This window comes from Littorina saxatilis, linkage group LG4, assembly GCF_037325665.1.
Source record: "Littorina saxatilis isolate snail1 linkage group LG4, US_GU_Lsax_2.0, whole genome shotgun sequence".
NCBI lineage: Eukaryota > Metazoa > Mollusca > Gastropoda > Littorinimorpha > Littorinidae > Littorina > Littorina saxatilis.
The window spans coordinates 55,254,277-55,277,877 of record NC_090248.1 but is presented as its reverse complement, the minus strand read 5'-3'; the positions used below and the strand labels follow the sequence as shown (position 1 = coordinate 55,277,877).

Below are 23,601 nucleotides of genomic sequence, written 5' to 3'. Positions count from 1 at the left end.
GGGGATATAGCTCAGTTGGTAGCGCGCTGGATTTGTATTCAGTTGGCCGCTGTCAGCGCGAGTTCGATCCCAGGTTCGGCGGAAATTTATTTCACAGAGTCAACTTTGTGTGCAGACTCTCTTCGGTGTCCGAACCACCCCCCGTGTATACTACATTGGGTGTGCACGTTAAAGATCCCACGATTGACAAAAGGGTCTTTCCTGGCAAAATTGCTTAGGCACAGTTAATAATTGTCTACCTATACCCGTGTGACTTGGAATAATAGGCCGTGAAAGGTAAATATGCGCCGACATGGCTGCAATCTACTGGCCGTATAAAATTTCATCTCACACGGCATCACTGCAGAGCGCCTAGAACTGTACCCACGGAATATGCGCGATATAAGCCTCATTGATTGATTGATTGATTGATACGGGGGAGTAACGAGCCGGGGGAGTTACAGTGGGGATTAACATGAACGATGAATTTGTGTCATACGTGAGCCTTGAGGTGATGTGTCTCTTGCTCTTTCTTTTTTTCCGTGTCACATAATATAATGTGATTAGAGTAGTCCCTCTCTGGGCGAGGGCTGGTTGAATAAGAGCTCGTCTGTATTGCTCGTGCCACAATAACCCTCGTAAAATAAAACTCGATTTGATTTGATTTAATTTGATTTGTGCTATTTTGTCAACAAGTCTGTGCCCCTTTTCAAGTCTTAGCCGGCTAGTCTGCGACAGTACAAAGCGAACACTTTTATCTTATCTTTTATCTGTTATGTTCAAGGTGATCCACGTGTAAACGAACAGCCAGGTCTCGTTGCCATGCACACACTGTGGGTGCTCCTTCATAACAGAATCGCCGAGAAATTGCAACATGTCCGACCAAAAGACGACCCGGAACATATCTTTCATTTGTCTCGAAAGATTCTCGTCGGCATCATGCAAAACATTTTCTACAGCGAGTGGCTTCCCCTGGTTCTGAGCAAAGATGTCAGGGGAGCGTACGGACTGTTGACGGGATACCGTGTCGCGTATTCTACCAGCGTGGACCCTAGCATCATCAACGCTTTTTCCGCCGCGGCGTTTCGGTTTGGTCACACGCTGATACCTCGCGAGTACAACGTCTCAGGAGTGTGAGTTGTAAGACCATGGAGTGTAGGAGCGGCAACAGACAGCCGTCTTCCGCTGTCGCTCTTTTTTTGTTGTATGTCTGTCTGTAGGTTTGTCTCTCTATCTTTGACTGTCTCTTTTGTCCCGGCCTTTGCTATCCTTAGCAGATAATGACTTTATTCAGTTATTCTGCAGAAAAACAGAAATGCTGCAGAAAAGACAGTTTTTCTCCAGCATTTCGGTTTTTCTCCAGAATAACTGAATAATGTCATAATCCGCCAAGAGCCAGTACAAAATGCTGCAGAAAAAATGTAAACAGGTTTTCTGCAGTAAAACAACAGCACCGTTTTACTGCAGCATTCTTGATTTTAATTTTACTGCAGTAAAATGTTTTGCTGCAGAAACAAAAACCGCTGCTTCGGCGAAAGATGACATTATGCAGAAATGCCGCAGAAAAGAACGGGTTTTCTCCAGCATTTGTCTTTTCTGCAGAATAACTGAATAAAGTCATAATCCGCTAAGGATACTTTGCGTCTGCCTCTGTGTGACTGTCTCTTTGTCTCTGTCTCAGTGTATGCTTGTTTCAAGCCTTTGCCTCTGTCTGTATGTATGTCTGTCTCTGTCGCTGTGTTTGTGCCTGTGTCTGTCTGACTGTCTCTGTCTCATTGCTTCTGTCTCTCTCTGTCTATGTCCCTGTTTCTGTCTCTCTGTCTGTCTCTGTCTCTGTCTCTGTCTCTGTCTCTCTCTGTCTCTCGCTCTCTCTCTCTCTCTCTCTCTCTCTCTCTCTCTCTCTCTCTCTGTGTTTGTGCATGTGTGTGTGTGTGTGTGTGTGCAGTGTCTTTCCGGAAGTTTATATTTCGATTCGAGTAGGGTGTAATGGTATATATGTAGATGATTTGGACTTTTGCACCACATAAGTTTTTCTCTGTTCTTGAACGCACTTGCAATGGTCATTGTTGTTTTGTTTACTGAAACAATTAAACAATCTAAGAGTATCATCCAATATATTAAAAACATATCCAGTTTCTTTTGTTGTTGATAGTAAAAATACAAATACATTGACAAACGAATGTTTTTTTCTTTTATTAATTTGTTTTATTATTTTGTACAGGATTTTCCCACTGAGAAAGTTGTTCTTTCGTCCCGACCTAGTGTTTGACAACTTCCATGGGATGCTGAAGGCACTGGTTGATCCCACGAATGACGATATGCAGGCACGGCAAATTGACCAACACTTAGTCGTTGAGGTCACAGGTAATGACGTTAACATCGATGGCGTAGTTTCTGACGTTGTTTCGATTGGACTGGTATCAGAAAAATCAGCGAATCAATCAGCCGAGCAGTCCACCGAGCAGGCAAGCAAGCAAAAAGTATATCAACGAAGCAACCAACCAATACACAAATCAATAAGAAAGCGAAGCAAAGCAAACATAAACAATCCAGAAACTGAAGCAAAAAGTAAGCATCACCAGTGGTTGGTAGAATGATTTGATAAAGTCTCGAGTTGGTGTATCCAGACAACGATACTAACTTCAGTTTTTAAGAATTAAATTCAATTGGTTAAAACCATTTCATAAAACTGATGTCTTCTTGGAGTTTCTTCACTTCGGGGTTTCTTTTGTCTGAGAGCTTATCGTTTAAGTGTGATTATCCTCCATAAGTGACGAGACCACCCATGTGATAACAAAACCATATCTTCACACGTGTGTTTATCGTGTAAATAAGGTCAAGGGATCAAACTATGACCCGGTAAATGCACAGCCTTACGGTGACCTAACAAGTAATTTTTGACAGGCGAGGCGGAATAATACGTTCTTGTTTTTGTTTGTTTGTTTCTTTTGATTTTTTCACGAGGCAAATGCTCTCCTATTTTCAAATTTAATCCAAAAACAAAAAGACTGCCAACGTTCCAAAATTCAGAATAAACACACAAAGAAAGGTAAGTAGTTGGAACGTTTATTATTGACAAAACAATTCGTTAAATTCACAGATTTTTCGACCCAGCGGTCAGCTAGTACAGAAAAAACGCTAATTAAACAGAAAAAGACTTATCTGGCAAAAGTTCAGCGGCTGAACTTTTTGCCAGAAAAATCTGTTTCTGTTCAATTAGTGTTTGTCTCTGTGCACTTAAAACACCGCTGGGTCGAAATATCAATCAATCAATCAATCAATGACGCTTATATCGCGCATATTCCGTGGGTACAGTTCTATGCGCTCTGCAGTGATGCCGTGTGAGATGAAATTTTATACGGCCAGTAGATTGCAGCCATTTCGGCGCATATTTACCTTTCACGGCCTATTATTCCAAGTCACACGGGTATAGGTAGACAATTATTAACTGTGCCTAAGCAATTTTGCCAGGAAAGACCCTTTTGTCAATCGTGGGATCTTTAACGTGCACACCCAATGTAGTGTACACGGGGGGAGGGTTCGGACACCGAAGAGAGTCTGCACACAAAGTTGACTCTGAAATAAATTTCCGCCGAACCTGGGATCGAACTCACGCTGACAGCGGCCAACTGAATACAAATCCAGCGCGCTACCAACTGAGCTATATCCCCTGTGAATGTAACGTATTGTTTTGTGAATAACATACACATTAGGTAGGATGCACGCAGAGTATGTCATCTAAACCACGTGTACATGTTTGCTTGCATGAATTTTTTATTTTTTTTTTATCTAAGACGACGCAGCAAACCACAGCTGTTTTTGGCTCACGTAAGTGTAGCCTATGCGATCGTAACTTTGTCTGTCTGTGCGTGCGTGCGTGCGTGCGTGCGTGTGTATGTCTGTGGTAGAAACTTTAACATTTGACTAAACACCGAAATACTCATTTCACCTGGTTATTTTTCAAGTAACATCTTCAAAGTATTGAAGCAATGATCAACATTTTGTCGGCATGTGTGTAGTTAAAGTGTGTATCCACAGATAACAGGTGGTGGGGGGTTTGGGGCGGGTAAAAGCAGGTGACTGGTTTTTGTCGTGTGTGGTATAAAGACCAGGTCAGGGGTCAAGATCAGGTCAGGTCGCGTAAAGGATTGTGGTATAGACTCACTTTCCAGTTCTCACCTCTGCATTCGCCGATTCGGGGAAGACGATTTCACATTGTTCGATTTCTTAGCTCAAGAAAAATAGATAACGAAGATACCAAAGCCAAAGGAGATTTCCAACAGTTTGATCTGCACAGCGTGTTTCCAGTGTCTGTGCAGGGAAGATCAGCTGTCGAAAGCGCAGTGTCGATCTGGCAGTCGTGTCCCCAGTAACAATGTAAGTACAGACATATCTAGTGTCTCCCACTCATAAAGCGTGTCACATAAGCTTACTGATCATTCGTTTCGTTTAATTTCTTTCTATTTCAGCTGACACAGATATGAAAAACAGTGCTAGGCAGTCACCTCCAGTGAAATTAGTTGATCTAAACTGCCTGTAATGTTTGGATGTCTTTGTTCTTGGTTCGATTTATGTGAATTTCAAGACTTGCAGTAGAGTCTCAAGTTTACTCTGCCCGAATAAAACTATCTACTATTTACTTGAACATGCAGATATAAGGAAACGGGATGAATCTGTTCTCAAAGTCAAAATTATTACGATTTTGCCTCAGTTTCATAACATGCTCTCTGTCTGTAAAATGTGGTGCCTTTCTACAGACAATTTGTGAATGCTAGATCTACCTAGATCTCTATCGCGTTTCATTCCAGACTCCTCTCTTTGATTGTACTATTTGCTGTTTACGCACTAAGCTTATCACGATTCGTTAATGTCCGTAACGTTTGGTAAATTCACCTTGCAACAGCTTCCTTGGCTTTGTTGGCATTTTTTTTCAAGGCAGCACAACGTAAGATTAGCTTCTGTTGGACAGCAGGTAGAATGCGAGTTTTGAGACAACGACAGTCGTCCAAACTAAAAGCTTGCTGTGGAATTTTGTTCTACATAATGGCACATGTGATTCTGTATTTTTCAGCGGTTAATGTTAATGGTTTATTTTTTCCTCTGATGATTTCTTCCTTCTGAGTTGATCGTTATCATTCAAACAAGACTATTAGATAGCAAGAGTGGATCCAGGAAAGGGGGGCACACCCAAACTGTTTTTCACGAACTTGAAGGCGCGAAGCGCCTGAATTGAGGGTGCAAAGCGCCCGAAAATGCCAGGATGGGTCGGGTGCATGAACCCCTTCCCCCCTGAATCTCTCTCTCTTTTCCTATAGGGGGAGCGGGGGGTCCGGGCCCCCTTCCCCGCCCCCCTCCTAAATCCACCACTGGATAGTACCTCAGTTGCTCCTCAAAATGGACTGTGAATAGTGTGTTGACCGTCAGAATTATTTTAAGAACCAGGCTGCTGCAGTCAGTTGACATGTTTCGCATAATGTAGTATTCCGATGCATGCTGCATAGGTAAAGTAGCTTGTATAACCCGACTATTCAGTATCAAAACATTGTTTTTATTTGTGTAGGTTGTAGTCATCACAACAAATCGTATTTTGCCTTTTGTTTCAGAAAGGAGGATAAGCTACAACAAGATCGACGGGGATCATGCCAATACGTCCCAGTACCATTGTGTCCCAGTACCATTGCGTCCCCCAAAAATGCCGTCTCATTGCGTCCCATTAAGCAATCCCATTGGGTCCCAATACCAATGGGTCCCAGTGCCATTGCGTCCCGTACCATTGCGTCCCAACAAAATTGCGTGTCGATAGGTCCCAAGAACATTGCATCTCGATACGTCCCATAAAGGAATCCCATTACAGACCTGGGAACCCATACGATTTCGCCGTATTTTGTACGCATGATTGTCGAGAATACGCTCAGTACGGTCAGTGGGAAAAAAATACGACGAGAAAAATTCCTAGACTACTTTTCTTCACAAGCCCATCCTGAAGCCGATCCAGTATTTTGGCACATGATTACGTCACTATGTTAGCCGCCGTCCGGAAAAATATAATCGGATCGTGTCAATCAATCAAAACAACCAGGCAAACGAAAGTACGGTATTTGGCGAAATCGGCTCCGAGAATAAACAAGTGAAACAAAGGAGAAAAGCGAAAAAGTTTGAAGAAAAATATCACACACACACAATTTGTAACCAACACACACATGTAGCCTAGTCCCGCCCGGAATAAGCTTTTTTGGGATGATTTACGACTTTTGCGCACATTTCGAGCAGACGAAAACACAACATGGCGGCTCTCGCTCCTCCAACTATCGCGAGACACACAAAAAACGAAATCTCGCGCGCGCGAGTTCCTGATACATCCGGTGTTTCTCTGTACGCTTGTCACGACGACTTGTTGACAAACGAAGATTCGCGAAAGAAAGAGAAAAGCGCCGAGTCTTGAGTAGAGAGCTAATAAAGTACCGGTAATCGCTAATCGAGCGAAATGAAAATCCGCGGCGACTTCCATTAGGTGAATGCTATTCAAGTTTAGGTAACGTTTTAGCCGCATCTTTTTATAAGCCGCAATGCGATTTTTTTTAAAGTCGCGGCTTGTAGTCCGTCAAATACGGTACAGTTTGTGTCAGTAAAAATTGAAAAAAGCTTTTGTTTTAAATGTATAGGTAAACTTAATTAACGGTGTGACGGACGCGCATGAGGCATGTTTTAATCATGGATGTGCAAACGCTGTGTGGAGTACGCTCATTTTTGTGAAAATACACCAAGTTTGTTTGAGAATACTCAAAGTGCAAAACAGGGGTTCCCAGGTCTGCCATTACGTCCCCGTACCATTACGTCCCAGGACAATTGTTACTTGAGCAATGCTTGAACGCTGCGGTGGGCAGTGTGTGTGGGTGTGTGTGTGTGTGGGGGGGTGAATGGGGAGGTGAGGTGGGCAGAGTGAGGTGTGGGCCGCGGAAGGGGGGATGGGGTACGTGATCATCGTGGTCAGACTAGGGGAGAGAAGGGATGGGTGGGTGTGAACAGTGATCAAGGATGGAGAAGAGATAAATGAATAAATAAATAGACATACACACAATCTGAGATATTTCGTTGGTCAGACAATTTTTAATTCATTATATTTTATAATCTGATGAAAGATGACAGGTCCCTTTTTTAAGCAAGACCTTTAATTCAAGAGTCAAAATTTATTTTGATTTTAAGTGACACGTAGAAGATAACATATTGTAACAAGTATTATGACCCCTTTTTTTCCTTCGTGATTTTTCATAAGGAAGAAATGTACTGTCTGATTGTGCAGTTTGCAATAATTATTCTGTGTTTGTCAATTAGTGTTCTCCAGTCACAGAGAGAGAGAGAGAGAGAGAGAGAGAGAGAGAGAGAGAGAGAGAGAGAGAGAGAGAGAGACAAGACAAGACAAGACAAAGACAAATTCTTTATTAACGAGGGTAATGGTATAAGCAAACAGGTGTTTTTTTTACATCCAGCCTTCGCCCATGGGAGGGTTTAATCTAATGACAATACGTTTAAAAAATGTTAGAATATGAATCAAAGAAGTAATAACAAGCAAACAACCGAACAAACAAACGATTAACAGACTAAACAAACAAACAAAAACATACATACAAACGAACATAACATAAGAGAGAGAGAGAGAGAGAGAGAGAGAGAGAGAGAGAGAGAGAGAGAGAGAGAGAGAACTCGGAACCCAGAATGGTTTATTATATTAAGGCCACAGAGAGAGAGAGAGAGAGGCAGAGAGAGAGACAGAGTGAGTGAGCGAGCGAGTGGGCAAGAGAGAGAGCAAGAGAGAGAGAGACTCACACACACACATACACACACACGCACGCACGCACACACACACACACACACACACACACATACACAGCAGGGGCGGATCAGTTGCTTTGTAAGGGGGGGTGCACTTTGAATCGAAAGTGAATGTGATGGGCGCGAAGCGCCCGAATTTGCTAGGGGGGTCCGGGGGCATGCCCCCCCCCCCCCCCGGAAAAATGTTTGGCCCAAAGAAGCAAAATGGTGCCATCTGGTGCTATTTAAACTTAGAAATTGTCATAGAATCAGCTTTTCAAATTTCGGGGGGGGGGGGGGGCACGTGCCCCCTGTGCCCCCCCCCTCGTTCGCCCCTGCACAGACATACATGATATACACACACAAACCAGGAGTGAGAGCGAGAGAAAAAATGAGAAAAAGAGAGTCGTCAGTAAGTAGTGGTATTGACACGTAGCGATAATGACACGTAGCGCTAAAAGATGTAGTGCTGTCGACACGTAGTGATAATGAACGAATGATAGCGACTTATCGACAAATTATTTGTGGCACTAATCAACGTAGCGATAGCGGCACGTAGCACAAATGACACGTAGGACAAATGACACGTAGCACAAATGACACGTAGCGCTAGCGATACACACCCGGAACCTATCGATACATTTTTTTGGTCAATGTCCGTCCACATGTTTGTCCGACATCACCGGTACACATCTTTTTATTTTATTTTTATTTGTGAAATACTGCTATGTACCGACACGTTTTGTAATAAAAGTGCGTTTTGTAATACATTTATTACAAATCGTGTTCGGCTTACACAATTTTTATTGCAAATCGTGTTGAACGCGTTTTGTAATAAAAATTGTGTCATCCGAACACGATTTGTAATAAATTTATTACAAAACGAACTTTTATTACAAAACGTGTCGCTACACTGCTACAGTAACATCTCAAAAATTAAATTCACTAGTATTGGGACTTAATGGTACGGGGACGCAATGGCACGTAATTGTATTGGGACCTAATGGTACTGGGGCGCAATGGTACTGGGACCCAATGGTATTGGGACGCAATGGTACTGGGACGCAATGGTACTGGGACGTAATGGTACTGGGACGTAATGGTACTGGGACACAATGGTACGGGGACGTATTGGCATGATCCCGATCGACGCTATGTCAGATATGCCTCAGCCACATGACGACTTCTGAATTTAGATCCACTCGGCATGGTGACAAGTCTTGATGAAAAGTATATGACTGAGGACAGCAGTGGAAAAAGTGACCACATGGCAGGTACCTATTGCTTGGTGTCTGCAGTGCAAAACACAGAATGACGATAAGCTGATGGTAGATTTCCAAATGAACACAGCACCCGCAGATCTACTGCTGATTTACGACGGGCAAGCTACAATCCAGGGCAGAGAACACTGCAGCGTTGTAATCCAACTCTTCATTTGTTTCAGGAAAGGACGTCCTAACAAATGAACATTACAACTCTCTGATACAAAGACATAGTGTACAGGAACATTCCGATAATTGAGTGGGACAGGATTAAATAGCTTTCACACAGCCAGTATATGAGAGATAATGGTCTTCTTGGTGACCGTTTATGCCCAAGGACGTGGAGCTGGTTGCCAGCAGGACAATGTGTCACTGAACAATATCAGAGACTTCGGAGTGCGAGGACCAGGGCAAATAACCTCATGTGAACCTGTCTCAGTGTGACCATCGTGACGCCCATATCTTTAAATCTTAGTCGTATGACAATTCCAAGAATATGTTATCTTGATACGCAAGCTCTAGAGTAAGTTAATGATTGTAGATAAGCTTTGCCATGATAATTATTCTGATGCAGTTTAAAAGTGTGTGTGTGTGTGTGTGTGTGTGTGTGTGTGTGTGTGTGTGTGTGTGTGTGTGTGTGTGTGTGTGTGTGTGTGTGTGTGTGTGAGAGAGAGAGAGAGAGAGACAGAAAGAGAGAGAGAGAGAGAGAACAAGAACAAGAACAAGAACAAATCTTTAATTGTCTAAGGCCACAGCCCCTTACAATAGTGGTTAAAATAACAGCAATAGTATCTGCACAGTTATAAATTATAGTCACGCATAAAATTCAACAAATACATTAAAACCCTGATGACATATCACTGAACCTCATTTATAAGGGTTCGTCTCTTCTGCAGCATGAAGAACACAAATCTGCTGAAGCTGTTCATCACATTTTCCTCATTATTGCCTCTGTGAGAGAGAGAGAGAGAGAGAGAGAGAGAGAGAGAGAGAGAGAGGATTGCACAAGATTTCCTTCAGGGACAACTACACCAACAACAAATACACAGTCATTTTATCTGTTTGACTTCTTTTAAAAATTATAAGCATACATGGAGTAAATATGATGCGTTAGTTTTAACTCTGAGTGTGTGGTGTGTGTGTGCGTGTGTATGTGCGTGTGACGGAATGATTTGAGCTTGTGTTACTGTTTGTCGATTTCTTACGGGAGCCTTGAAGGCTTCGCCTCTTGTTAGTATTTTTTTAAAGATTTTTATAAATGTTTAGTTTTTTTACAAGTTTGCTGATAAAGCTGTAAATGTTGAACTCTTTGACTTTATATGCTGAATTTATGGCTTAATCATAGATTTGTACTCGTTTTACATCTGTGAACAATGAATATTCTTCGCCAATAAAAGTAAGAAACAAGTCGCGTAAGGCGAAAATACAATATTTAGTCAAGTAGCTGTCGAACTCACAGAATGAAACTGAACGCAATGCCATTTTTCAGCAAGACCGTATACTCGTAGCATCGTCAGTCCACCGCTCATGGCAAAGGCAGTGAAATTGACAAGAAGAGCGGGGTAGTAGTTGCGCTAAGAAGGATAGCACGCTTTTCTGTACCTCTCTTTGTTTTAACTTTCTGAGCGTGTTTTTAATCCAAACATATCATATCTACATGTTTTTGGAATCAGGAACCGACAAGGAATAAGATGAAAGTGTTTTTAAATTGATTTCGACAATTTAATTTTGAAAATAATCTTTATATATTTAATTTTCAGAGCTTGTTTTTAATCCGAATATAACATATTTATATGTTTTTGGAATCAGCAAATGATGGAGAATACGATAAACGTAAATTTGGATCGTTTTATGTTTTTTTACAATTTTCAGATTTTTAATGACCAAAGTCATTAATTAATTTTTAAACCACCAAGCTGAAATGCAATACCGAAGTCCGGGCTTCGTCGAAAATTACTTGACCAAAATTTCAACCAATTTGGTTGAAAAATGAGGGCGTGACAGTGCCGCCTCAACTTTCACGAAAAGCCGAATATGACGTCATCAAAGACATTTATCAAAAAAATGAAAAAAACGTTCGGGGATTTCATACCCAGGAACTCTCATGTCAAATTTCATAAAGATCGGTCCAGTAGTTTAGTCTGAATCGCTCTACACACACACACACAGACACACACACGCACATACACCACGACCCTCGTCTCGATTCCCCCTCGATGTTAAAATATTTAGTCAAAACTTGACTAAATATAAAAAAGAGAATTGCGTAGGCGGTTGTGACGTGGGAAAGCAGTCGCTGACTTCAAACTGTCGTACAGCCGTTAATGCCAGGCATAATGTCATGCTTTAAATTTACAGCGAAAACTGCGGTGGGAACTCTTAAAGTGCTGTTGATAAGTTATGTGGGATACTGAATTTTTTCTCTTTTTGTTCGCCGTAATGTAGAATATAGCGGAATGGTGACTGTTTTATTGCAAATAAGAACATACAAAAACACACACCAAATATAGGCCTACACAAAACACGAGAAAACGCATTTAGTATCGACAGCAAGCGATTGGCCTTGCACATTTTAATATGACATTAAAGATGCTGTTCTTTCTGCTTAAACTATCATGTTCTTATCATAGCAGAACAGAATTTAACGTATCATGTATGTGTGTCTGTATTTTGTATTTTTGTTTTCAGTATAGTGAGGCGCTCAGAACTACAGTAGAATTTGCGACATAAAAATAACCTTATTCTTCTTGACTTATATCAGAAAAAATAAGTGTTCAAAGCAACTAATTAAATCCAAAAGCAAAGGGACTGCCAACGTTCCAAAATTCAGAATCGAAAAACCGTTGGGTCGATATATTTGTGATTGTCGATAACAACGTTCCAACTACTTACCTTTCTTGTTTTTTGATTTTTTTTTCAAGGCAACATTTTTGTCCATATTTTTAGAATTAAACAAAACCCAACCACACTGTAATCAAGGGAACGTCTACTTATAGACAAAACGTATTATTAACAAGAACTTCCAACTATCTGTTTCGAAATTGAAAAAGAAACAAAAACAATTAAAATCCCAACAGAAAAATAGTGATGACAAAGTGATGATAACTTATCTGTGCATTTTGTAACTTCTAAAATGGACGAATCCAAAACTGTGTGTGCATATTGTCAGGTCATTTGTTCGAGCCAGCTGATCAGGAACCGGATGCTCCCAGTCGTGGCCTTGACCTTGCGGCCTTGAACATTCAGAGAGGTCGTGACCACGGCTTACCTCCCCACAACGAGTTCCGGAAGATCTGTGGACTTCCGGCTATCCAGTCGTTTGATGAGTTCGGTCCAATCGGGGCCAGTCTCTCGTCTGTGTATAAGTACGTACATTTGTCTGCAAACAAAATCTGCTGGTCAAAGGGGGAGGGGGGATGTGTGATCGTGTGAATGTGTGTGTGACTGTGTGTGTGTGTGTGTGTGTGTGTGTGTGTGTGTGTGTGTGAACGTATCTGCGTTCGTGCGTATGTGTGTGTTTGTGTGTGTGTGTATGTGTGTGTGTGCGTGCGTGTGTGTGTGCGTGCGTGCGTGCGTGTGTGTGTGTGTGCGCCCACGCGAGAAAAAGAGCGACAGAGTGGAAGAAAAGGCGAGAGGGAAAGGGCCTGCAGTTCTGATTTTTTTTTTCTGTCAGAATGCAACCTTTTGGCATTAGTTTTATCCTTAATAAAACTGCTAATCGTTTGTCTCCTCATATACATAATCGAACACACCAAATAAAAGACAAAGACATTTAAGGTTGTTCTACAAACCTCTGAGAGTAATGAGAAACCTTTTAGAAAAAAAATTAGTTTCAACTCAAGCCAGGCACGTCACCTGTGCCTCCCAGAGTGGAGCACACACGAATTAACATACTTTTTGTTTTATTTCTGTTAGTATCCTTCTTCATCGTCTTCTTTTTCTTTGTTCATGCGCTGAAACTCCCACGTTCACTCATGCTTTTGCACTAGTAGATTTTTACGTGTATGACCGTTTTTACCCCGCCATTCAGGCAGCCATACGCCGCTTTCGGGGGAAGCATGCTGGGTATTTTCGTGTTTCTATAACCCACCGAACTCTGACATGAATTTCATTTCTTTTATTATCCCATTGTTGGGAAACTCCGGTCGCTGCCCCCTAGTGCTAAGATAACAGCAACGAAAGTCGTGCTACCCAGGTGTTTGTATGTTGCTGCATTTTTGGCTGAATGACCGAGGTCTTTGACTTGCCACAGTCGTTACACGAGGGTGAAACATGGATACCGTCTCTGGGTCTGCATATACTGCTACCCGTGTCCGTCCCGGCGTGGATTTGAGCCCGTAACCCGAGGAAGGCCAAAGGCCATCCGATCTGACTGACTGACTATTAGGGTTTAACGTCCTCTTAGACCAACTGGTCTATATTGGGACAGGTTTTGGTAATACGCTGAAGATTATTATGGTGTGATACTTTGATTCGAACAAGCCCGCATTGGGTTTCTCTCGTCAAAGTATCGAAAATACGATCATGATAATCAGAGACGAGAAATGATGCATGCGTGTCTTCGTGTTTTCCAAGCTCTGAGACTTTCGCTGTGAACGTGGGATTTTTTCGTGCGCATGTGTGCACACGAGGGTGTTCGGACACCGAAGAGAGTCTGCACAAAGTTGACTCCGAGAAATAAATCTCTCGCCGAACGTGGGGATCGAACCCACGCTGATAGCGACCAACTGGCTACAAAGCCAGCGCGCTACCAACTGAGCTACGCCCCCGCCCCCCATCCAGTCTTCTCCCAACTGAGCTACGAGGGCTGGAATGCACGAAGCGAAAGTGGGTGAAACCCAAACGGGTGAGAACAAACCGCGGGATCTCATTCGTTGTAGTCACAAACAATCTCAATATCAACCAATCTAACGCCGCGGCTGACTCCTACCCGTCTGGTAACTGTTTCGTGCACATCGATTTCAACGAGTCAGGCACGACGACCTTCATCTCCCGAGCTGGACTGAGTGAGTAGCGCCAGCGAACACTAAGAAGAAGAAGAACGAGTCAGTTTGTTTCTGAGAGCACATTTATAAGTTTATTTTGTGCTTCTTTATTATAACATTCAATTATGGCTTTGTATTTATGCAATTGACTAAAAAAAAACCTGTTTAAACAAAGAACGAATCAGACGCCGCGGTCTGTTCTCTCCCGTTTGGGTGGCACCAAATTTCTCTTCGTGCCCCTCATCCCTGGACCCCCACTTTACTTTCCTATTCTCTGTCTTTTTCTGTCAGCTCCGTGGATGACATTGACCTGTTCACCGGAGGTCTCCTGGAGTCCGCGGACGCCCCTGGAAAACTGGGTCCCACGTTCTCCTGTATCATCGCCACGCAGCTCAGCGCACTCAAGTTCGGAGACCGGTTCTACTTCGAAACAACCCGCTCACCCGAAGGCTTCAATGATGGTGAGTTTTGAACACTGTTGTATTCATTTTTGAAATGAGTTAATATGCAAATCGGAAGGTTTAATGACGATAACTTTTGTACAATGTTGTCAATTTTGAATTGAGTTAATATGCAAATCAAAGGCTTCAATGATGGTTAGTTTTGAACAATGTTGTTGTATTTGTTTTTGAATTCAGTTAATACGCAAATCGAAGGCTTCGATGATGGCGATATTTGTACAATGTTATAATTGTTTTGAATTGAGTTAATACATGCATGCAAAGTTTGTTCAGCCAAAAATGAAATGATAAACGCAACTCTGCACAGAACGCATTCACGCTGTTGATGTTTGTATGAGTTCAAGTGCAAGGCGGCCATTTCTACGTGTAAAAGCCTGGACAGATGTCAAGTACGTTCACACCAGAAGTTAAACGTGAAAACTCAAAGGATTTATCCTGTCGATTACAGAACAGCTGAAGTCCATCCGCAGGGTGACTCTGTCAAAGGTGCTGTGCTTCTTCCCGGGAGATTATGAGTTCAAGGACAAGAAGGGAGATGTCATCCGCCATATCCAGAGAGACGCCTTCATCGTTCCGTCGGACACGTAAGTTTGACTCTCTGCATCCGACATATAGTGAAAGAGGCATCCCTCGTTTCGTCGGACACGTAAGTTTGACTATATAATATTCATCCGAGAAATCTAGAAATACTCCTTCGTCGATCCCTTGAATACGTAATTTTGACTCTCTGCCTCAAAAGACTTCTCGAAGCTGGCCGCACAGGGCTAGCTTTAGCAGTGAGGTTTTGGTCAAAAGACTTCGCGAAGCAGGCCGCACGGGGCTTTAGCAGTGAGGTTTTGGTCAAAAGACTTCGCGAAGCAGGCCGCACGGGGCTTTAGCAGTGGGTTTTTGGTTAAAAGACTTCGCGAAGCTGGCCGCACGGGGCTTTAGCAGTGAGTTTTTGGTCAAAAGACTTCGCGAAGCTGGCCGCACGGGGCTTTAGCAGTGAGTTTTTGGTTAAAAGACTTCGCGAAGCTGGCAGCACGGGGCTTTAGCAGTGAGTTTTAGGTCAAAAGACTTCGCGAAGCTGGCCGCACGGGGCTTTAGCAGTGAGTTTTTGGTCAAAAGACTTCTCGAAGCAGGCCGCACGGGGCTTTAGCAGTGAGTTTTAGGTCAAAAGACTTCGCGAAGCTGGCCGCACGGGGCTTTAGCAGTGAGCTTTTGGTTAAAAGACTTCTCGAAGCAGGCCGCACGGGGCTTTAGCAGTGAGTTTTAGGTCAAAAGACTTCGCGAAGCTGGCCGCACGGGGCTTTAGCAGTGGGTTTTTGGTCAAAAGACTTCTCGAAGCTGGCCGCACGGGGCTTTAGCAGTGAGTTTTTGTTCAAAAGACTTCGCGAAGACTTCGGGCTCAATTAAGGGCCGCCTTCGTGCTTTCCTCTTTTTCTCTACCATAACAAAAAAAGTTCAGCGAATCCAGCGAAATAACGGCGGGTGTTTAACGTCGTTTTCAACCGTTCAAGGTTATATCGCGACGGGAAGTTTTCGACAAGAAAGAAGTATTAACGATGCTGTGACTACCTACGCCAGACGATACCCTGCATCGTCACACAGAGTTCTGTCAGGGTAAGAACGAATGAACACACACATAAATGGCTCGGGAGGGTGAGCAAAAGCACATGCTATACTTCTTACCTACTTTGATTGAAATCCAGCATGTGCCGTGATTTTCTTCTGCGTTCATGGCCTGAAACACCCACGTACACTCGCGTTTGTTTTTGTGCACGAGTGGGGATTTACGTGTATGACCGGTTTTACCTCGTTATTAATTTTCGGCATCCATACACCTATTCGGAGGATGCATGCGGGGTATTTTCGTGTTTCTATATCCCACCGAACTCTGACAAGGACCACAGGATCTTTTCCGTGCAAACTTGGTCTTGTGCTTGCGTGTACACACGACAGGGGGGGGGGGGGGGGTAAAGGCACTAACAGGTCAGCACATACGTTGACCTTGGAGATCGGACAAATCTCCACCCGTAACCCACCAGGCATGACCGGGATTCGAACCCTTCTGCATGGGTGGCCGGCGTCTTATCCATCAGGCCACTGCACCCGTCTATATGCCGTGATGACAATAACAACTGCACCCGTCTATATGCCGTGATGACAATAACAACTGCACCCGTCTATATGCCGTGATGACAATAACAACTGTACCCGTCTATGTGCCGTGATGACAATAACAACTGCACCCGTCTATATGCCGTGATGACAATAACAACTGCACCCGTCTATATGCCGTGATGACAATAACAACTGCACCCGTCTATATGCCGTGATGACAATAACAACTGCACCCGTCTATGTGCCGTGATGACAATAACAACTGCACCCGTCTATATGCCGTGATGACAATAACAACTGCACCCGTCTATGTGCCGTGATGAAAATAACAACTGCACCCGTCTATATGCCGTGATAACAATAACAACTGCACCCGTCTATTAGCCGTGATGACAATAACAACTGCACCCGTCTATATGCCGTGATGACAATAACAACTGCACCCGTCTATATGCCGTGATGACAAATAACAACTGCACCCGTCTATATGCCGTGATGACAATAACAACTGCACCCGTCTATATGCCGTGATGACAAAAACAACTGCACCCGTTTATATGCCGTGATGACAATAACAACTGCACCCGTCTATATTCCGTGATGAAAATAACAACTGTACCCGTCTATATGCCGTGATGAAAATAACAACTGTACCCGTCTATATGCCGTGATGACAATAACAACTGCACCCGTCTATATGCCGTGAGGACAATAACAACTGCACCCGTCTATATGCCGTGATGACAATAACAACTGCACCCGTCTATATGCCGTGATGACAATAACAACTGCACCCGTCTATATGCCGTGATGAAAATAACAACTGTACCCGTCTATATGCCGTGATGACAATAACAACTGCACTCGTCTATATGCCGTGATGACAATAACAACTGCACCCGTCTATATGCCGTGATGAAAATAACAACTGTACCCGTCTATATGCCGTGATGAAAATAACAACTGTACCCGTCTATATGCCGTGATGAAAATAACAACTGCACCCGTCTATATGCCGTGATGACAATAACAACTGCACCCGTCTATATGCCGTCATGACAATAACAACTGCACCCGCCTATATGCCGTGATGACAATAACAACTGCACCCGTCTATATGCTGTGATGACAATAACAACTGCACCCGTCTATATGCCGTGATGACAATAACAACTGCACCCGTCTATATGCCGTGATGACAATAACAACTGCACCCGTCTATATGCCGTGATGAAAATAACAACTGTACCCGTCTATATGCCGTGATGACAATAACAACTGCACCCGTCTATATGCCGTGATGAAAATAACAACTGTACCCGTCTATATGCCGTGATGACAATAACAACTGCACCCGTCTATATTCCGTGATGAAAATAACAACTGTACCCGTCTATATGCCGTGATGAAAATAACAACTGCACCCGTCTATATGCCGTGATGACAATAACAACTGCACCCGTCTATATGCCGTGTTGACAATAACAACTGCACCCGTCTATATGCCGTGATGACAATAACAACTGCACCCGTCTATATGCCGTGATGACAATAACAACTGCACCTGTCTATATGCCGTGATGAAAATAACAACTGTACCCGTCTATATGCCGTGATGAAAATAACAACTGTACCCGTCTATATGCCGTGATGAAAATAACAACTGCACCCGTCTATATGCCGTGATGACAATAACAACTGCACCCGTCTATATGCCGTGATGACAATAACAACTGCACCCGTCTATATGCCGTGATGACAATAACAACTGCACCCGTCTATATGCCGTGATGACAATAACAACTGCACCCGTCTATATGCCGTGATGAAAATAACAACTGTACCCGTCTATATGCCTTGATGAAAATAACAACTGTACCCGTCTATATGCCGTGATGAAAATAACAACTGCACCCGTCTAAATGCCGTGATGACAATAACAACTGCACTCGTCTATATGCCGTGATGACAATAACAACTGCACCCGTCTATATGCCGTGATGAAAATAACAACTGTACCCGTCTATATGCCGTGATGAAAATAACAACTGCACCCGTCTATATGCCGTGATGACAATAACAACTGCACCCGTCTATATGCCGTCATGACAATAACAACTGCACCCGCCTATATGCCGTGATGACACAAACAACTGCACCCGTCTATATGCTGTGATGACAATAACAACTGCACCCGTCTATATGCCGTGATGACAATAACAACTGCACCCGTCTATATGCCGTGATGACAATAACAACTGCACCCGTCTATATGCCGTGATGACAATAACAACTGCACCCGTCTATATGCCGTGATGAAAATAACAACTGTACCCGTCTATATGCCGTGATGACAATAACAACTGTACCCGTCTATATTCCGTGATGAAAATAACAACTGCACCCGTCTATATGCCTTGATGAAAATAACAACTGTACCCGTCTTGATTCCGTGATGAAAATAACAACTGTACCCGTCTATATGCCGTGATGAAAATAACAACTGCACCCGTCTATATGCCGTGATGACAATAACAACTGCACCCGTCTATATGCCGTGTTGACAATAACAACTGCACCCGTCTATATGCCGTGATGACAATAACAACTGCACCCGTCTATATGCCGTGATGACAATAACAACTGCACCCGTCTATATGCCGTGATGAAAATAACAACTGTACCCGTCTATATGCCGTGATGAAAATAACAACTGTACCCGTCTATATGCCGTGATGAAAATAACAACTGCACCCATCTATATGCCGTGATGACAATAACAACTGCACCCGTCTATATGCCGTGATGACAATAACAACTGCACCCGTCTATATGCCGTGATGACAATAACAACTGCACCCGTCTATATGCCGTGATGACAATAACAACTGCACCCGTTTATATGCCGTGATGAAAATAACAACTGTACCCGTCTATATGCCTTGATGAAAATAACAACTGTACCCGTCTATATGCCGTGATGAAAATAACAACTGCACCCGTATATATGCCGTGATGACAATAACAACTGCACCTGTCTATATGCCGTGATGACAATAACAACTGCACTCGTCTATATGCCGTGATGACAATAACAACTGCACCCGTCTATTAGCCGTGATGACAATAACAACTGCACCGGTACCCGTCTATAAGTGATGACAATAACAACTGCACCCGTCTATATGCCGTGATGACAATAACAACTGCACCCGTCTATATGCCGTGATGACAAAAACAACTGCACCCGTCTATATGCCGTGATGACAATAACAACTGTACCCGTCTATATGCCGTGATGACAATAACAACTGTACCCGTCTATATGCCGTGATGACAATAACAACTGTACCCGTCTATATTCCGTGATGAAAATAACAACTGTACACGTCTATATGCCGTGATGACAATAACAACTGCACCCGTCTATATGCCGTGATGACAATAACAACTGCCCCAGTCTATATGCCGTGATGAAAATAACAACTGCACCCGTCTATATGCCGTGATGAAAATAACAACTGTACCCGTCTATATGCCGTGATGAAAATAACAACTGCACCCGTCTATATGCCGTGATGAAAATAACAACTGCACCCGTCTATATGCCGTGATGAAAATAACAACTGCATCCGTCTATATGCCGTGATGACAATAACAACTGTACCCGTCTATATGCCGTGATGAATATAACAACTGCACCCGTCTATATGCCGTGATGACAATAACAACTGCACCCGTCTATATGCCGTGATGACAATAACAACTGCACCCGTCTATATGCCGTGAGGACAATAACAACTGCACCCGTCTATATGCCGTGATGACAATAACAACTGCACCCGTCTATATGCCGTGATGACAATAACAACTGCACCCGTCTATATGCCGTGATGACAATAACAACTGCACCCGTCTATATGCCGTGATGACAATAACAACTGCACCCGTCTATATGCCGTGATGACAATAACAACTGCACCCGTCTATATGCCGTGATGACAATAACAACTGCACACGTCTATATGCCGTGATGAAAATAACAACTGTACCCGTCTATATGCCGTGATGAAAATAACAACTGCACCCGTATATATGCCGTGATGACAATAACAACCGCACCTGTCTATATGCCGTGATGAAAATAACAACTGCACCCGTCTATATGCCGTGAGGACAATAACAACTGCACCCGTCTATATGCCGTGATGAAAATAACAACTGCACCCGTCTATTTGCCGTGATGAAAATAACAACTGCACCCGTCTATATGCCGTGATGAAAATAACAACTGCACCCGTCTATATGCCGTGATGACAATAACAACTGTACCCGTCTATATGCCGTGATGAAAATAACAACTGCACCCGTCTATATGCCGTGATGAAAATAACAACTGCAGCCTGTGCTGTTCAGAATCACACTGGATTCGAATAAGGTACCCCAATTAGACAAAAGTATGCAATCCTTGTTACTTGTTTGTAAGGTTAGGGACATTGCTACTTCTGTGAAGTGATTAACCAAACGTTGTAATGTGTTTGTTTGTGTGTTGATTTGTGGAACTTCACTTTTAATCTATGCCATAAATATGTACGGTCAAGAATACGTTTTTGTTGTTGAGTAGGTATGCTTTTTTTTTAGAGAATCGTTTTATCATCTTTTTGTCTGTTTCAGTAACACCCTCAGGCCCTGCAAGAGGCTGCGTCGAAAGTTCTTAAACTTTGCTCTGTGGGAACAACACTAGCGTTGCCTGCCTGCCTCTCTCCAATACCCGTCGAAGGCTTTGACAGACAAACACGCAGCTTTATGTAGCGACACAACATCTAAATGCAAAAATAGAGAGAAAAAGTTGAGCATGAAGTGTAAGACAAACAGAGAGCTTTCTTTAACGACACAAAAACATTCAGTAATGATGTTTGCAACACATAGATGATACAATCATCGACAGACTGATAAAAAGACAGACAGACAGACAGACAGATAGGTTTTTGTTGTTAAACAGCAGAGCACATAGTGCAGAAATACTCTGGTTGGAACACGTTTATGATACACTCTTTGACAGACAGAAAGACAGACAGACAGACAACTTTCTGTAGTGACATAGCAAAACACAACATGCAGAAATGCTCTATTTAAAAAAAAAACCACGCACATACATGATACAGTATTTGACAGACAGACAGACAGATGATAGATAGGCACAAACAACTTTCCATAGTGAAACAGCAAAGCATATCGTTCTGACATCAAAGCAGCACCGCCCTGATATGGCCTTTCGTGGTCGGCTGGGCGTTAAGCAAAACAAACAAACAAACAATCGTTCTGACATTCTTTCTTTGGAACATGTAGATGATGCAGTCTTTGACAGACAGCGTTCACAAGGGACATAGCAGAGCGCATCATGCAGACATATTTTCTATGGAACAAGCAGATGATACATTTTTCCTTCACAGTCAGGTAGACAACTTTTTTCAGGAACACAACACATCACATCATGCAGACATACTTTTATTTGCAACATGTAGAAGATACAGTCTAAATGAGCAACAAAAAAGTACACATTTGAAGAAGGTGAACTAATTTGCAAAGTGATTACGAGTGCGAAAACAACAACAGGCTTGCAGGACAAACCCATACAGACAACAACAATCTTAAACTGCTATTTTTTTTATTTTTTAAACCTGATAATAATGAAACAGAAAGAAGTGTAGCTATCGCCTTGTTTCAGCGTGGCAAGGGTGATATACTGATCTTATTTCTCCATTTTGCTGGTGTTTTCATCTTCGTGTCTCTGTTGTACGAAACATGAATCACAGTTATCCCCATAGATGTGTTGGCAATGGCATTGTCTGAGATGGAAAGCGGACAATAAAATAAAAGTCGACCTTGAAAGTTATTCTTGTTGATGAATCTGTTTCTTGCTCATTATACTGATCGTGTGGCAATTTACGGAGAGACAATGACTGAATGCATGATTGAAGTGGACAATATTTCAAACTGTCTGTGGTGAACCCATACATGTGTGCATATATTCACTACAAGTATTACAGTTAACGCACTTCACTAGAATCTTTTCTGTTGAAAAACAGCTTCAATTTTTAGTTACCCAGTCACCTTCAGTTCAAACCAGAGCGACGAACATTGTGGATAATTACAACAGTGCATACACAATCCTTTTAAAAAGCAATGCCCACATCCCTACACGTCACGTCTACAGCAGTAATCGGTTCCTGGGATGTACCTAACAATTAATACCCAGTGAGAATTCAACTTCATGTGCATAGTCAGAGACGGTATCCATGTCCAACCCCCTTGTCACCACGGTGGCACGTGAAAGACCTCTGTCATTCTGCCATACGTGCAGGTGGCTGCATGATTATACTTAAACACGCACACACCTGGGTAGCGCGACTCTTGTTGCTGCTAGCTTTCCACTTGGGGGAAGCGACCCAAATTTATCAGCATTGGAACAATAAAATAACACAAATGAAATGAATTTGGGTCGTGAGACGCCAGCGTCAGACTAAAACTCATATTTAGGCGGCTAGCTAGCCGAGACTACATTTGAGCGCATATTTGCGTCCAATCGTAAAAACATCAAAGGAATTCTAACTCAAATCGATCGATACAGAAATGTTGTCTGTAGGTATTTGTGATCAAATAGGACATTTTACACAGATCTTGACAGTGATTGCTCCCCTCGACCAGTGGCGCAGTCTCCGAGGATCACTGAATATCTCGATCTGTGTAAAATATCGTAATCTGTTCAAACATGAAATTAACGTATAATATAAATATGCTTATAGTTTCATTATTGACACCTGAAAACGTCATGTTTTCTACATTCACACTTACCGCTGGGTTTGGACGTGGGCGTCATGGGGGGTTTAGGAGTATGGAACGTCATGGAACCGTCTTCGTGTTCATTGCACGACTCCATTGCGACCGCAAATCCGAAGAACCTGGACAAGACATAGCAATAAAACCAAAAACTGCACTCGA

At 42.8% G+C, this 23,601-nt stretch overlaps 1 protein-coding gene across 1 annotated transcript in view; it reads left to right on the top strand.

Annotated features, from left to right (window-relative positions):
- LOC138965638 (salivary peroxidase/catechol oxidase-like) overlaps nucleotides 1–22,495 on the top strand; it is a 76,650-nt gene extending 54,155 nt beyond the window's left edge. The window contains exons 9-14 of the mRNA XM_070337812.1: nucleotides 764–1,112; nucleotides 2,201–2,343; nucleotides 12,220–12,415; nucleotides 14,327–14,496; nucleotides 14,945–15,080; nucleotides 21,274–22,495. Coding sequence (XP_070193913.1) covers nucleotides 764–1,112; nucleotides 2,201–2,343; nucleotides 12,220–12,415; nucleotides 14,327–14,496; nucleotides 14,945–15,080; nucleotides 21,274–21,343 — 1,064 coding nt within the window. The 3' untranslated portion in view covers nucleotides 21,344–22,495. The remainder of the gene's footprint in view (nucleotides 1–763; nucleotides 1,113–2,200; nucleotides 2,344–12,219; nucleotides 12,416–14,326; nucleotides 14,497–14,944; nucleotides 15,081–21,273) is intronic.
- Nucleotides 22,496–23,601: the final 1,106 nt, after the last annotated feature.